At 41.4% G+C, this 15769-nt stretch overlaps 1 protein-coding gene across 6 annotated transcripts in view; it reads left to right on the plus strand.

Annotated features, from left to right (window-relative positions):
• The window catches only part of eag (potassium voltage-gated channel protein ether a go-go), a 46676-nt gene extending 32108 nt beyond the window's left edge, over positions 1 to 14568 (plus strand). For all 6 annotated transcript variants that reach the window (XM_089734814.1, XM_089734818.1, XM_089734816.1 and 3 more), the window contains exons 7-15: positions 210 to 605; positions 1430 to 1853; positions 3518 to 3717; positions 4087 to 4339; positions 7133 to 7344; positions 7743 to 8171; positions 9107 to 9319; positions 10245 to 10397; positions 11069 to 14568. In XM_089734814.1, coding sequence (XP_089590940.1) covers positions 210 to 605; positions 1430 to 1853; positions 3518 to 3717; positions 4087 to 4339; positions 7133 to 7344; positions 7743 to 8171; positions 9107 to 9319; positions 10245 to 10397; positions 11069 to 11206 — 2418 coding nt within the window. In that variant the 3' untranslated portion in view covers positions 11207 to 14568. The remainder of the gene's footprint in view (positions 1 to 209; positions 606 to 1429; positions 1854 to 3517; positions 3718 to 4086; positions 4340 to 7132; positions 7345 to 7742; positions 8172 to 9106; positions 9320 to 10244; positions 10398 to 11068) is intronic.
• The last annotated feature ends 1201 nt before the right edge of the window (positions 14569 to 15769 follow it).

The following is a 15769-nucleotide window of genomic DNA, read 5'->3' on the forward strand; positions in this document are numbered from 1 at the left end:
CAAGTTCCACGGGGTCGGTAAGAGAATAATTCCTGGTATATTAATAATATAAGACACTCAATCTGGGACTTAAATTATGAGAGATTTCCTCGATGTTGTGAAGTTTCGCTTAATGTGTTTGCTGCGAATAAAATGAAATAGAAGACAATATGTTTTTGTTCTTCTCCCTTTCATGTTACACATGTTGAAAAGCTCTTTGGTTCGAACAGGTGATGTCCTTATCGGGAGACGTTTTGCCGCAATACAGACAAGAAGCACCGAAGACGCCGCCCCATATCCTGCTCCACTACTGCGCGTTTAAAGCCATCTGGGACTGGATTATCCTCTGCTTGACCTTCTACACGGCCATCATGGTGCCCTACAACGTGGCCTTCAAGAACAAAACGAGCGAAGACGTGTCCCTCCTTGTGATAGACTCCATTGTAGACGTGGTGTTTTTCATCGATATAGTGCTGAATTTCCACACGACCTTCGTGGGTCCCGGCGGAGAAGTTGTCAGTGATCCAAAAGTTATAAGGAAGAATTATTTCAAGTCGTGGTTCCTCATAGACTTGCTCTCCTGCCTGCCGTATGATGTGTTCAATGCCTTCGATCACGACGAAGATGTAAGTTTTTTCGTAAGCCGTGAGCACACAATTAGATTAGCGTTTCGGTTTAATCTGGCATTACTAGTTTTTTGTTTTAAAATATCGTTCGTTTCGCTTTGTGTACTGTCCAGTTTTTGGTAATGTATGACTAAGGTTTTATTCCGCGTAATTGTAATATTGCGTGAATTACCATCTGCTTTAATTTCATGTAAAATAAATTTGTTTGTTTTCTTTCGCCATTCATGCTCACCCGTATCTTTTTGAGAGTCGTGCAATACTTATTGGGAAAGGTCTTTGTTACACGATACAATACGTGAAATTACGAACTTTTCATCGATGCGGGTTTTTCATTCGTATAGTTATACCACATAGTCAACAAGAAGCAACAATAAGCATGGTTTACTTTCTGTTGTACGCGGCAAGTGGTGCTACGATCAGATTTGTTAGCAATCGTGAGATTAAGCCGTAATAGTATTTTAATTGTACCGTTCATGTGAATTAACTTTTGGTTTCTTTCGCTTCTAATACAGGGCAATTTTTTTTTTTATTGCTTAGATGGGTGGACGTGCTCACAGCCCACCTGGTATTAAGTGCTTACCGGAGCTCATAGATATCTACAGCATAAATGCGCCACCCACCTTGAGATATAAGTTCCGAGGCCTCAGTATAGTTACAACGGCTGCCCCGCCCTTCAAACCGAAACGCATTACTGTTTCACGGCAGAAATAGGCAGGGTGGTATCTACCCGTGCGGACTCACAAGAGGCCCCACCACCAGTAACTCACGAGAGGTCCTATCACTAGTAAAGCAAGATACTCACATAGTTTTTTTTATGTCAACAGGGAATCGGAAGTCTGTTTAGTGCGCTCAAAGTCGTGAGATTACTCCGGCTGGGTCGTGTAGTTCGTAAGCTAGATCGATACCTTGAGTATGGGGCGGCGATGCTGATCCTTCTGCTCTGCTTCTACATGCTGGTGGCGCACTGGTTGGCCTGCGTCTGGTACAGCATCGGCCGCTCGGACGCCGACTCCGGCCTCCAATACTCATGGTTATGGAAACTGGCCAACGTGACCCAGTCCCCGTATTCCTACGTCTGGTCCAACGAGTCTGACGGGCCCGAGCTAGTTAACGGGCCCTCGCGCAAGACCATGTACGTGACGGCGCTGTACTTCACCATGACCTGCATGACCTCCGTGGGCTTCGGCAATGTCGCCGCCGAGACCGATAACGAGAAGATCTTCACCATCTGCATGATGATCGTGGCAGGTGCCGGAACTCTTCTGTTATTAGCCGGAGCACGTGCGCGACTCCCCGGGCAGTGCCCACTGCCACGCTGCACGGTGAGCCGCGCCCATCCCCTCCCAAGTTGTGTTATGTTCTCACCAGTATAGTAACTGGCATGTAAGTTGGCAAGGTTTTGGTGTAGTGGGGGTAATGTCGCGCATAGTGCACATTGCAACAAAAAAATTGTCACTTTTATTGCCCGCATATAATTTAATTAAATTTTTTATTTGCCATAATTTATTTCTAAGCCTGTGTGTTTAGAAGAAAGTTAAAGAAAAGAGAGGAATTCGTGAAGTGTATTAGGTGTTATAAATAAAATACAATTAAAAGTTAAGAAGTTTATTTACAGAAATATACTTAATATTAAAAATTATGTGTCGCCGTCGTCACTATCATTTTCTAATAGTGCTACCCCTTGGATTAAATTTATGGTAGCACCTGAGTTGGTGGAAGGAGTTGGCTCCTCATCCTCGACATAACGAAGAGTCGCTGTCGTCACTGGCGTAAATAATAAAACGCTCAGTGACTGAATCGACTATATGGTCATTGGTATTTGGTCCTGTCATTGCAAACAAATTTAAAACAATAATAACAACTCGTAACAAAAACTCAATATAAACAAACGGTACCTACAACTTTAGTAGACGCATGTGTAATCGGGAGCGAACGGAACGTGGACGCGGTGCGGGAGGGGAGGGTCGACTGACTCACCAATCGCGCGCTCGGAACGGTGCTACGTCTTTCCCCGCGTCCCGCTTGACAAGCAAAGAGACCTAAAAAACGACTTCTGCGCATCTAACGACTCTTGCCAAGTTACGTGCCGGGGACTATAATTACGCTAGTTATTTTCGCTCTTGTCGCACCGTGTGACGTGTGCTTTGCACAAATACAGCGCGACTACAGCATACCCCTTCCTACCCGCATTTTGTTCGTGTCTCTTTTGGTTTTATAATCCGTATTTTAATAATTTAACTCTTCAATCCGATTCCTCGTTTCCTACCTTCATATGTGCAGGCCCACGAAGCGTTCTGACGCGTCACTTATGTGGTCAAAAAATTCATTAAATTCATTACGCACTTTCATGATATCCATCAAGACGAGTGGAGTTGAAAAGATTTTTTTTTTCTTATTTGTTAGATGGTTGGACGAGCTCACAGCCCACCAAGTGTTAAGTGGTTACCGGAGCCCATAGACATCTACAGCGAAAATGCGCCACCCACCTTGAGATTAAGTTCTAAGGTCTCGGTATAGTTACGACGGCTGCCCCACCCTTCAAACCGAAACGCATTACTGTTTCACAGTAGATATAGGCAGGATGGTGGTATCTACCCATGCGGACTCACAAAAGGTCCTACCACCAGTAAAAAATATCCACACCCTGCACTACCACCATCGGTCAGTTGCAAGAAATCGTCAGATTTGCTATTGAAAATTTGCTCTTAAAAACATTTATGTTGAAAAGTTCCAAATTTTACACTTGATGGATCGGTTAACGTTTCCAACGCGCCCATAACGTTATGATTGAAAGTAAACATATTCATTGTACGTACAATTTCGATACAAAATTTTGTTTATTACTAAATTTAATCAAAATTACTGTTATCGTCGCAACTGTGGCGGTATCGTTCGGTTTTGTCTGTTGGCAGCTCTGCTGTACGCGACTATATTTGGCCACGTCACGACAATCATCCAACAAATGACATCAGCAACGGCGAAGTATCACGACATGCTGAACAACGTTAGAGAGTTCATGAAACTACACGAGGTGCCTAAAGCCTTAAGCGAAAGAGTCATGGACTACGTGGTTTCCACTTGGGCCATGACTAAGGGCATCGACACGGACAAGGTAAGGTTTCGGTCGGAATAAGGGTTGGCAGTTCAATAAAAAAATATAGTATTTTCATTAAATATCGCCAGTTGTAGATATAAAACTATTTTTACGGTTTAATCACTAATTTTTAATTGTCTTTAAATTATTTATGATGTTTACTTATCACTTTTTTTTAAATGCGCTTAAAATCAGAACCGCTTCTCAAGGGAGTCAACGTAAAACTCAAGCCCACTAAGTTTCTCGCCGGATCTTATCAGTTTGTCGCGTTTCCGATCCGGTGGTAGATTCTGCGAGTCACCTACACGTCAAGGAGAAGCTGATATTGCCTCTCAAGGCTATCAGCATAGGTAGGAAAAAAAAGTAAAACTCACAAAACTTTAACAGGTGCTAAATTACTGTCCGAAAGACATGAAGGCCGATATCTGCGTCCACTTGAACCGGAAAGTCTTCAACGAGCACCCGGCGTTCAGACTGGCATCCGACGGCTGTCTGCGAGCCCTCGCGATGCACTTCCAAATGTCGCACTCCGCGCCCGGAGACCTGCTGTACCACACGGGAGAGTCCATAGATTCGTTGTGTTTCATCGTTACCGGCAGTCTAGAAGTAATACAGGACGATGAAGTTGTCGCTATATTGGGTGAGTATGTAGGAATATTTCCGGTCACCGTCCACCGTCTCGAAGGTCTCGAAGCGCGAATTCACCCATAGACACAGCCCACTGAGTTTCTCGCCGGATCTTCTCAGTGGGTCGCGTTTCCTATCCGGTGGTATATTCTGCGAAACACTGCTCTTGCTAGGACCAGCGTTAGCAACACTTCCGGCTTGAGCTCCGTGAGCTCACCTACATGCTAGGGTGAAGCTGAAATAGCCTTTAAAGGCTATCAGCATAGGTAGGAAAAAAAAGGAATATTTTAGTTATCTGATCTGAATTTCATTCATACGTTCATAATACACAATATATTTATTGTCGTAGTAGAGTATTTTGTGAGGATAACTCTTTATTTATTGCATGGAAGGGTGACTATAGACTACTTAATGTGAACATGACATATCTTGAAGCTGGAACGTATGCTTCGCACCAGAAATGGGCATGGCTGTGGTATCTACCAGTTTGAACTTACAAGACGCCGCGCCATGTCAACAGTGATCACGAAAATTCTTATTTTTTTAATTAATAAAATAAACCATTTCTGTAATGTTAATTGCTAATAGAGATAAGATTGAATTTGCAGAGGGTAATATATCATAAGCCTGAATAATCTTGTTATATCTCTTTCATTCGTTTTTAAAGATGGCTACCAATCCAAAAAACGTGGTGCTCTATGTAAGTCGCTTTAGGTAGCACCTACCATGCTTAATTAGTGGCCAAAAAATGGACAAACAAAGTAACAATATGGACGGGCCCACAAAGAAAAAGAAAGAGGGGAAGACGATATAAAGAAAGTAGCAACTACAAACTGAGTTAAAATTGCTCAATCTAGAGAAGATTGGCTATCCTTGGAGGATGCCTTTACCCGAGGAAGGGTTCTTGCAAGTGGGAAATAATACCTAATATTATTCAACAAACATACATATTAATTAATTAATAGCATAGATCACATTGCGTTAATTTTTGTTTTTATGTCACTTGTATGAAATAAAATGCTTTTATTTATTTATTTACTATCTGATCCGGTGAACTTTGTTCCGCGTTAGAGACAATAAATGAGCAGACTTTAAATTTTATTTGGATAATTAATGTAATTTAAAAACGTACACATCAACTGGTCAACTTCAAAATTCTACTATAATTAACCATAGACCATAGACCTATATAGTAGGGACACGACATATTGTTCTATACGTACAATTGCTTATATAAATAGCACCCATTTTGAAGGCACACACATAAACATATATCTATCTCGTTCTTACTCAGCACTTTAACTCGCAAGAAAACAATATAACAGTATTTCAGTGCGTACATAAAATGAAACATGAATATACGTAAATGTCTCCGTCTCCGTCTAATGAGGCCGAAAATCCGCCATGTTTAGCGCGCCAAATGTCATTGTCACGTCAGTTCGGCCGTCTGTTTTGGGTTGTACATTATTTATTGACTTTGATATCGATTTAATATGATTGCTTATATAAAATTTCTAATTTTATCATGCTTAAAACATACAAAAATAATAATTAAAACATATTTTATAGGATCTCAAGAAAGTCTATGCCCCAAAACTATTATCTATATATATTTAAATTCATTATGGAGCCCTCATCCGAAACATAGATTATACACTTAATATATTTGAATCCGAAATATCGGACACCATTTTTCGGTCGGAATCTATTCATCATGACACTAATCATAAATACCTCTTTAAAATATGTCATCAAAACATATTTAGACATTCTGTTTAGATATTTCGGGAAAAAGGCTACCGACAAATTCTCATCGGAACTATTTAAATAAAATAGTTTTATTCCGCAGTGAGTAAAACACTATTGTAAATTCGTTAAATATTTATTAATTAAGTGATTTTAGAGAGGAAGTCACAAGGAATGACGTTTGTAATTTCATTAACGAATAAATGTTCTGTAGGTATTTTGCTTTATCAGGCGGTCCCTTGATAAGTTTAAAATTTGCGTGCGGTGCGGTAGTGCGGTGCACCTTCCTTGAGGTGCGCTGCGGTAGTGTGTTACGGACTTTAGGTCAGCAAAACAATTAAAATAGATTGTAATAGTCTAAGAAAAACACGTACTCAAAATACGATAACATTCAGCATGCTAGAACTGGGCTGATGGCACTGTACTATGCCATATCTTTATGTTTTGCGGCAAACGACAACTTTATAAAATCAGTGTAGCAAATTTTAAAAATCGTCATATCGTTTACTTGGAAAATTTGAAGCACGAACTCGTCTTAGATTTCACATAATATCTAAATCACATCATCTTTGCACATAACAATATACTTACTTCCTATTAAAGTATAAATTCTACAAATACATTCATACTCAACAATATTTAAAATAAAATAAGCCAAGAACGTTTATCGATAAAACCTACTAACATTAAAATCTTCTGGGCAGCACTAAAACCGCCATGTTATGTGGCCAGATGACGTCACAGTGGCACGAATTTTTTGTTGACGTTTCATTTCCATAGGTTTCCTACTTCAGTGCCATAGACTAAGTACATTACGTTTAGCTGTCAGTTGCGTTTTCTTATTCCATATCAGTTGCGTTTTGTTATACCACGTTTTATGTCACGTCCCACGGGAACGTAATAAAAAGTATTCTAAGTCCTTCTCCTGGTTCTAAGCTACCTCTCAAACCAGTTTAGCCGTTCTTGATTTATAAATAGTGTAACTAACACGACTTTCTTTTATATATATATATAGATAAATAGTGTACAAATTGACATATTAATAAAATTACGGAATTAGGTAAAGGAGACGTCTTCGGAGATTCGTTCTGGAAGGACAGCGCCGTCGGTCAGTCGGCCGCGAACGTCAGGGCGCTCACGTACTGCGACCTGCACACTATCAAGCGAGACCGTCTGCTGGAAGTCCTGGACTTTTATCAAGCGTTTGCGAACAGTTTCGCTAGAAATCTAACGCTCACTTATAATTTAAGACATCGACTAATATTTCGCAAGGTATTGGATAATTCAAATTCGTATTAAAATACTTTAATTAATTCCTTCCGTAATATTGAAGACGCAATTGAAATTTGCTATTTCTCATTGAAGTTCTTAAGAGACATGACTTTTTTTTTATTGCTTAGCAGAGTGGACGAGATTCCAGCCCACCTGGTGTTAAGTGGTTACTGGAGCCCATAGACATCTACAACGTAAATGCGCCACTCACCTTGAGATATAAGTTCTAAGGTCTCAATATAGTCACAACGGCGACCCCACCCTTCAAGCCGAAACGCATTACTACTTCACAGCAGAAATAGGCGAGGTGATTTTACCTACCTGTGCGGAATGACAAGAGGTATTAGGCACAGAGGCTGTTAGAAGCATTTCGTTCATTTATTTGTTTAACATTTTAGGTAGCAGACGTCCGTCGCGAGCGAGAGCTCATGGAGAGACGGAAGCGGGAACCTCAACTCGAACAAGCACAAGACCATCTCGTCCGCAAGATATTCTCTCGCTTCCGGCGTGAGAGGAGCGTCGCGGCCGCACCCGCTCCCGCCCCCGCTCGCGCGACCCCCGCCCTCGCCACGACTGCGGCTCAACCCACTGACGCAGAGCGCGGTGAAGCCACACAAGCGACTTCCGCATCGACGACCACAACGACGACGGCCGCTCGTGGGAAGTGGGGTCGGCTGCTGGCGGGCGGATCGCTGGACGCGCCCTCCGGGGAGCCGCCGCGGAGCGCCTTCGCCCGCAGTCTGAGTACCCGCGACCGACCCACGCCGCCCGCCATCACGGAGACCACGGCTGCCACTCCTGCGCCCATCTCCACCCTATCCATCAAGGTTACTTATCGAATATCGTTTTATTCTTCAGTTTTAGAAGTCGTCGTGGCCGAACGGATAAGACGTCCGGTGCATTCGTCTTGAACGATGCACCGGCGTTCGAATCTCAGGCGGGTACCGATTATTTCTAATGAAATACGTACTCAAGAAATGTTCACGATCGATTTCCACGGTGAAGGAATAACGTGTAATAAAAATTAAACCCGCAAAATTATAATTTGCGTAATTACTGGTGGTAGGACCTCTTGTGAGTCCGTGCGGGTAGGTACCACCGCCCCGCCTATTTCTGCCGTGAAGCAGTAATGCGTTTCGGTTTGAAGGGTGGGGCAGCCGTTGTAACTATACTTGAGACCTTAGAACTTATATCTCAAGGTGGGTGACGACATTTACGTTGTGGATGTCTATGGGCTCCAGTAACCACTTAACACCAGGTGGGCTGGAAACTCGTCCACCCATCTAAGCAATAAAAAAAAAAGTTAAGTTACGTAGCCAACAGTTTCAATGAATGGTCTCGTAAATGCTTATTATAAAATGTAGTTACATAGTTTTTACAAGAACAATTACACCTACCTCCAATTTGATACTCTTTGAGTATCTTATATGTCTCAATCATGAAGTTCGCTTGTTTTAACGGTAGTTTACGGTAGTCTTCATTGGAGGAGTTTATTCATTTGACAACTATGTGGGGTATCTCATAATATCTTTGTATTTTGTATGATTCGGCGAGAAACTCAGTGGACTGTATCTATGGGTTAAATAGCCGAGCAACACTCAGATGTATTAACTGTTATTTTCACATTTACCATTACATTAACCTCGTGCGATATACGGCGGCTAATAACCGCCCGCGATCACAAAAACGAAAAAAAAATAGAAAACACAAGATTAAACGGTAAAAGTTATTTTAATTGTGTCTACGTTTCTCAATTGTTAAGGCGTCATTCGCGAAAGGTCGTTCAGCCGGTGCATTGGGCGGGAGCGGAGGCTCGACAAGGCAGGACACTATAGAGGAAGAATTAGAAGAGAAGCGTGCCCCCGCTGCGCCCCCCGTAGTGTCTCCCGCGGTGACCTCCGCAGTGTCGCACGACGCGGCCTTGGCGGAACTGCGACGCGATGTACGCAATGAAGTTCAAAGGCTGCAGCAGAAAGTAAGCTTAAAATATCTTATGATATTTTTGTAATATTGCTATTTATAAGCTATTGCATAGCTTTCATCGCGGGCTTTGAGCGCGGTGACAGAATCAAGAAATTCCGTAACGAAAATAAAACCTAACACCCCGCACTCCGCCTACCATGTAGCTCGCGTTCAACACATTCACACATTGCGCTTGTGTAGTGTTTGTGAAGAAGTGCGCGGCGTGACGTCGCACTGCATGCCCATCATGAAAGTCTGCCCATCTCTCACTCGCGCGGATTAGCTTATGAGTGTGAAGGGGACAGTTAATGTTTCGCTTTTGTTAATGTTTATAAATATAGCGCGGTCTTATTTTATTATTGTTTTAATATTAAATTATTATTGTGTAATTATAATGGCATAAGTTGATAAAAAATAATATGCATTACCTTTACCGCGGCGGTCCCCGAGTGCCACACGTGTTTTTTTATTGCTTAGATGGTTGGACGAGCTCACAGCCAACCTGGTGTTAAATAGTTATTGGAGCCCATAGGCATCTACAACGTAAATGCTACCACCTACCTTGAGATATAAGTTCTAAGATCTTAGTATAGTGACGGTGGCTGCCCTACCCTTCAAACCGAAACGCATTACTGCTTCACGCCAGAAATACGTACTGGGTAAATAGGTGATGGCACCTACCCGTGCGGACTCACAAGAGGTCCTGCCACCAGTAATTACGCAAATTATAATTTTGCGGGTTTGATTTTTACTACACGGTGCTATTCCTTCACCGTGGAAGTCAATCGTGAACAATTGTGAAGTACGTATTTCATTAGAAAAAGTATTACCCGCCCGCGGGATTCGAACACTGGTGCATCGTTACACATGAATGCACCGGACGTCTTATCCATTAGGCCACGACGACTTGAAAACTTGATTATGAATTTATTTCTCAGTTGGGTCGCGTCGAAGAACTACTAACGATGTTAGCCGCCCGTCTTGGGGCCGACCCCGCGGAGACGGCGGCGGCCGGTGCGGGGGCTGAGCCCGAACCTCCGCGCGCGCCCCCCACCGACCTAGCGGCACTCACCAGGAAACGACGCTCGAAGGTAATTATACGAAGAGGAAATCAATACCGTCTTAGTGTAAGCAGTCACTGGAGCCCACGGACACAAAAACAATAATGCAGCCATCTTGAGGAGAAGCCTATGTTCAGCAATGGCCGTCTGTAGGCTGCAGGATAGGATAGGATAGCCACCTTGGTCGTCGACTGTCGCCTCGACAACCCATCGGTCGGGCGCCCTCGGGTGTCGCCGCGAGTCTGGTTGTAGTGTTGACCCCTACTCTGACCGGGTTCTGACCCCGAACGGAGATCGGACGTCGGTTGTAAGAGTGCAGGGGTGTCCTTTAGTGCGGTAGGGCCCTAAAACTCCTCGGGCCCGCGGTCTGCTCCCAACATCAGTAGATCGTCAAGTCCCACAGACCTTGTAGGAGGTTCAGCCTGCGGCCCGAAAAAAAATGGATAGCCCTTAAAACATAACATGGAAGTCTCAGTTACATCAATACAAAGGTGTTCTTACACTTCCGCTTAAACGTGCATGATCGTCCTTCGCGGTTAAAATCGATGCAAACATAAAGCAGCTGCCCTTAATCTGCTAAGACACGGTTGAATATTTCAATTCACCTACCCATCCTGATATGTTTCTATCCCAATAAAGCTTCGCGGCTGAAATATGTAGGAATTACAAGTGCTAACAACCTTTAACTGTTGCTTTGAAAGGCTCGCAGTAAAGGTGCAGCCCCACAAGCGCCGACGCCGACGACTCCCACGGAGACCCCGTCGAGTCCGGGGGCTACGAGCGGCGCGTCAAGCGGAGCGTCGAGCGGGGCGGCGCAGCGGCGGAAGGACTTCGTGTAGCGCGCGGCGGCGCCCGGCGCTCCTCCAGACTAGCGCTGTGCGCCCGCACACACACGCCTACACCATCTTCCAGACGCTAGTGTAACAAATAACAGCGACACCAGCAGCCTACGATGGGTGATGTGATATTATATCCACTAAAACCCCTTAGCGCTATCAGACGTTACGTCCGAGTTAAAAAAAAAACTATATCTGACGCATTCTTCCACGGCTACACACATACACACCTATCTTTGTATAGATTGGCGGCACCGACAATGCTTCTCAAACTGTGACACAAGCATCGAAATTATTAAAGCTGAATTGATGTGATTAAAACAGTGCAAATGCACAAAGTCAATTTTTCTATCGTGTCCTTCGTAGCGGCACTATGACCACATTTCATTTTATGAACAACATCAAAGCCAGTCAATTTTATGTGATAGTTCACTAGTAACTTCAATGTTTGAAACTGGCATTTCGTTTCTTGATGTAAGTTCCGATGGTGGAGACGGTCATTTAATAATAAATATTCGTGATTTGAGTATTAACATGAATCAATTGAATTGTGTTGTTAACACCGCTAGTGTCACGTTCTAAAATTCACTTAAAGGAATCTGATTAAGCATCTATCACTTGAGGAAATTGTTTACTATAAGCTCGTAAATAAATTGGAATAACTAAATCTAATACATTTTGATTGAGTCACGCGATATTAAGAGGTGATAGTTCAATAAATACATTCTTCGTTAAGAAAAAACCGCGTGACTTCCCGAATCGTTCTAAACAAATTTAGTCACGTGATCAACCCGATAGTTTTGATTCAATTAAAACTTGAAATATTTCTTTTTACAATAAGAAAACGCTTCGCACGGTCATCTATACTATTATTGAAACTATTTGATTATATTATTAAGGCAGATATGAACAAAGTTTTTACATAAAAGTTCGTGACACTTTTAAAACGATAGATATCGCTCGGTTATAACGTATGTACATAGTATTAGTGTTAATTACTCGTAGTTGCTCACAATACGAGTAGGCACGCAGCATAACCCTTATCGATACCGTGAACTGTAGGTTTGATACTACATAATAATAATATATCGACCCGAAGTATTCAACAGATTTCAAATTCATTCATTTAAAAACAAAACAGAACAGCAATATCCAACATATTTATATGATAACTTGTATATACTCAGACATAATGAGATATTATATTACATGTGCGTTGTAATTTAGAATGGTTAAGTTTCTGATAGAATTGTTAAGATAAAAGCATTTTGCTTTTAAATGATTTTGAATGTTTAAAATCAGTAATATCACACAACTAACTCTGTTCCTAATTATAATGCGGTTCACGGTGACACAACTATTTAAGCGATGATGAAATGTAAAAATGATATTGTTAATGTAAGTATTAAGCTAAAATTTTACATTTGGAAAGCAATAATCTCATTATAATCACTTATTTAACCAGCGCTTCTCAATTTATTCGGTTTCGCCTGTGAGCAAAAATTTAAATTAGATTAGCCTATTAAAGTGGGATGTGTTATATTAAAATTTGAAATAAGATACGTTTGTCGAAAAAAGTATCGATGATTATAAGAATTATACTCCAAAGTGTAGGCTTTGGTTGTACGCATTACTTATGAGATTTTTAATTCAATATTATCATATTTGCCAAATTATTTCCATCTCATGGAAAGGGCTCCGTAGATTTAGTTTTCGGAGGGCAGCTCCTTAAGGTTGAGAAGCGCTGATCTACTGCAGTGTTAACTAACGACCAAGTATTTTTATATGCCTTAATTACAATACTGTAGTATATCAGCTAACATTGTCTTATAAGACTTCGAAGTTCCATTCCAACATTGATTCACTCAGACAACGACTTTTATTCACATTTGTAATGTTTGTTTCTTTATTTGGCGTAGGCTGCAATCGTCTCCGTGACAATCATTTATTAGAAATATTTAAGATTTGAAACAATAAGAGGCAGACTAGATGTCACAAAGAATTAAGTCATCAAGATTGTTTAACAAGATTTGAACTTGTATGAATTTTAACTATGAATTTGTTTTTGACATCATACTACAATCAGATTCATAGCACTTATGTAATATTTTGTCGACTTTCAAAGACATGGAGTACGTACCTACATAACGTGCGATCGATTCTAAGGCATACGAGGAAATTTGAATGTTAGTATTATTGGGCGAAGCACATTTAGAGAATCAAACACAAACTTCACTTCATTCTGCCTCTATTGGAATCGCCATTATAACTTAAATTCTAATTAGTGAATAATTAATGAAACAACAACTACTAATTTTGTATGCTTCTTCAAAAGTGCGTGTCGATTATACCTATAAATTTAAGGTGAAAGTTTTTATATATTATATTATACAAAATTTAGCTGTACCCTATATCGCAAGACGCAATCTGTTGTTTGATTAATACAAAGTTTATTACGTTACGAAATTAAGAAACGTTTTATCGGAATTCGTGTATACATATCTGTTTAAAACGGCGCAGTTCGACAATTGATAAATGGCAATACATATTGTATAAAATATTAATGTAATTAATTATATTAAAATAGGACGTGCATAAGATACGACCGTCCGAAGAAGCGCCTAGTTTATGAATGCGTTCGGAAATTCTGAGGCATCTACGAGATTAGGTTTACAAACATATTTGGTACCAATAAGGACGCTTCCATTTAAACAAAAATCGAAAATGTATTTGTGAACACACCGTTACAAGAACAGTTACGAATACAGTGTGCTTAATGCTAGTTTTTTAACTTCTCGATCGCGTAAAACTCAACTCTGTAACGCAGCGTTTCGTTTCGCGGGGCAACAGTAGCCAATGGATTGTGACTTAGGTCCATGCCGCGACGACGCACCCCGCGCAACCCGCGCCATTTGTACCCCCAATTAGTGCGCGCCACTTTGAAGCGGTAAACGCGCGTCCCCGGCCGATACCGGAACTGACAACCCGAGAGTCTCATGCCAGTCGGGCACCCAACATTAAAACTTCAATTTGTATGAAGTTGGACAGCTTCCCTTCGTTTGCCGCTAGGGGCGCTGTTCCAACTCCATACAAATTTTAGTTAACTTTTACGCGATCGTGAAGTTAAAAAACTCGCACTAAGCACACTATCCTTCAAGTTATGAATCGGAACGTCGCGCGCTTCACAGTTTTCGAACGTATTCACGTTTATTGTTAACGTTTTTAAAGTTTATTCGAGATATTCGATATTCTCGCGTAGTTACTTTGGTCGCTATCGTGTAGTTTACGTTTCGGGTGCAATGTGCATCCAGCTACGGCACAGCTCCTCATAATTTTTAAATGAAAATATAACGAAATGAAAACCGTTTCTTGTTTTATTTTGTTACAGATATCCGTGTATATATACTGATTAGCCGTACTCGCCCGCTTCGCTGGGCATTTAAAATTAACATTATTATTTACTGTCATTATTATTAGGTAGTGCAACACTCATATAATAAATATTAGCCTATCCATTAAGTACATGTATTTTCAACACGGATACCAAGTTTCAAGTCAATCGGATGCATGGTTCAGTAGTTAGTTTTGTAGTCGTCGTGGCCTAACGGATAAGACGTCCGGTGCATTCGTGTTGAAGCGATGCACCGGTGTTCGAATCCCGCAGGCGGGTACCAATTTTTCTAATGAAATACGTACTCAACAAATGTTCACGATAGACTTCCACGGTGAAGGAATAACAACGTGTAATAAAAATGAAACCCGCAAAATTATAATTTGCATAATTACTGGTGGTAGGACCTCTTGTGAGTCCGCGCGGGTGGTTATCACCACCCTGCCTATTTCTGCCGTGAAGCAGTAATGCGTTTCGGTTTGAAGGGTGGTGCAGCCGTTGTAATTATACTTGAGACCTTAGAACTTGTATCTCAAGGTGGGTGGCGCATTTATGTTGTGGATGTCTATGGGCTCCAGTAACCACTTAACACCAGGTGGGCTGTTAGCTCGTCCACCCATCTAAGCAATAAAAAAATAATAATAATAACGGAACATCCGTAAAAACCACTGTAGATTTATATATTAGTATACCTAGATATACAGTGATTTTAAAAGATAGGCAATCGATGCTCACGCCTTAATGTGCAGCCATTCTAAAGCCCAAGGTGTCGATGCAATTTCACAAGCTGTTTTTTTTTTAAATTACTTACAAAATATAAAGTATTGAAAACTAAATATAATGTCTTCATCTTCATGCAATGACTTCCTTACCAGAAAATTTATTTTATACAGCAGCGGTGTTACCGTAAATTAATTTTTTTTAGGATGGCCGCCTTTTTTATGAGGCAGAGATTGCCGTTGGCCTTTCAGTTTCAGCAGGACTGGAGGGCAAGCAGGGGCGCAGCCAGAAGGGGTGGGATTTAGCTGCTCGGGCGCCTCCGAAATCCATTCACGCCCCGCCATTTAGAACTTACATTCTGATCTTTAAACCCTTTCTATGTATGAATCAATCTTGTAACATAAACAGCAGTCTTAAAACTTTTTAGATATCTTTGTCGACTAAGCGGCGAGCAA

Source organism: Bombyx mandarina, chromosome 18 (genome assembly GCF_030267445.1).
Source record: "Bombyx mandarina strain Sakado chromosome 18, ASM3026744v2".
NCBI classification, from domain to species: Eukaryota; Metazoa; Arthropoda; class Insecta; order Lepidoptera; family Bombycidae; genus Bombyx; species Bombyx mandarina.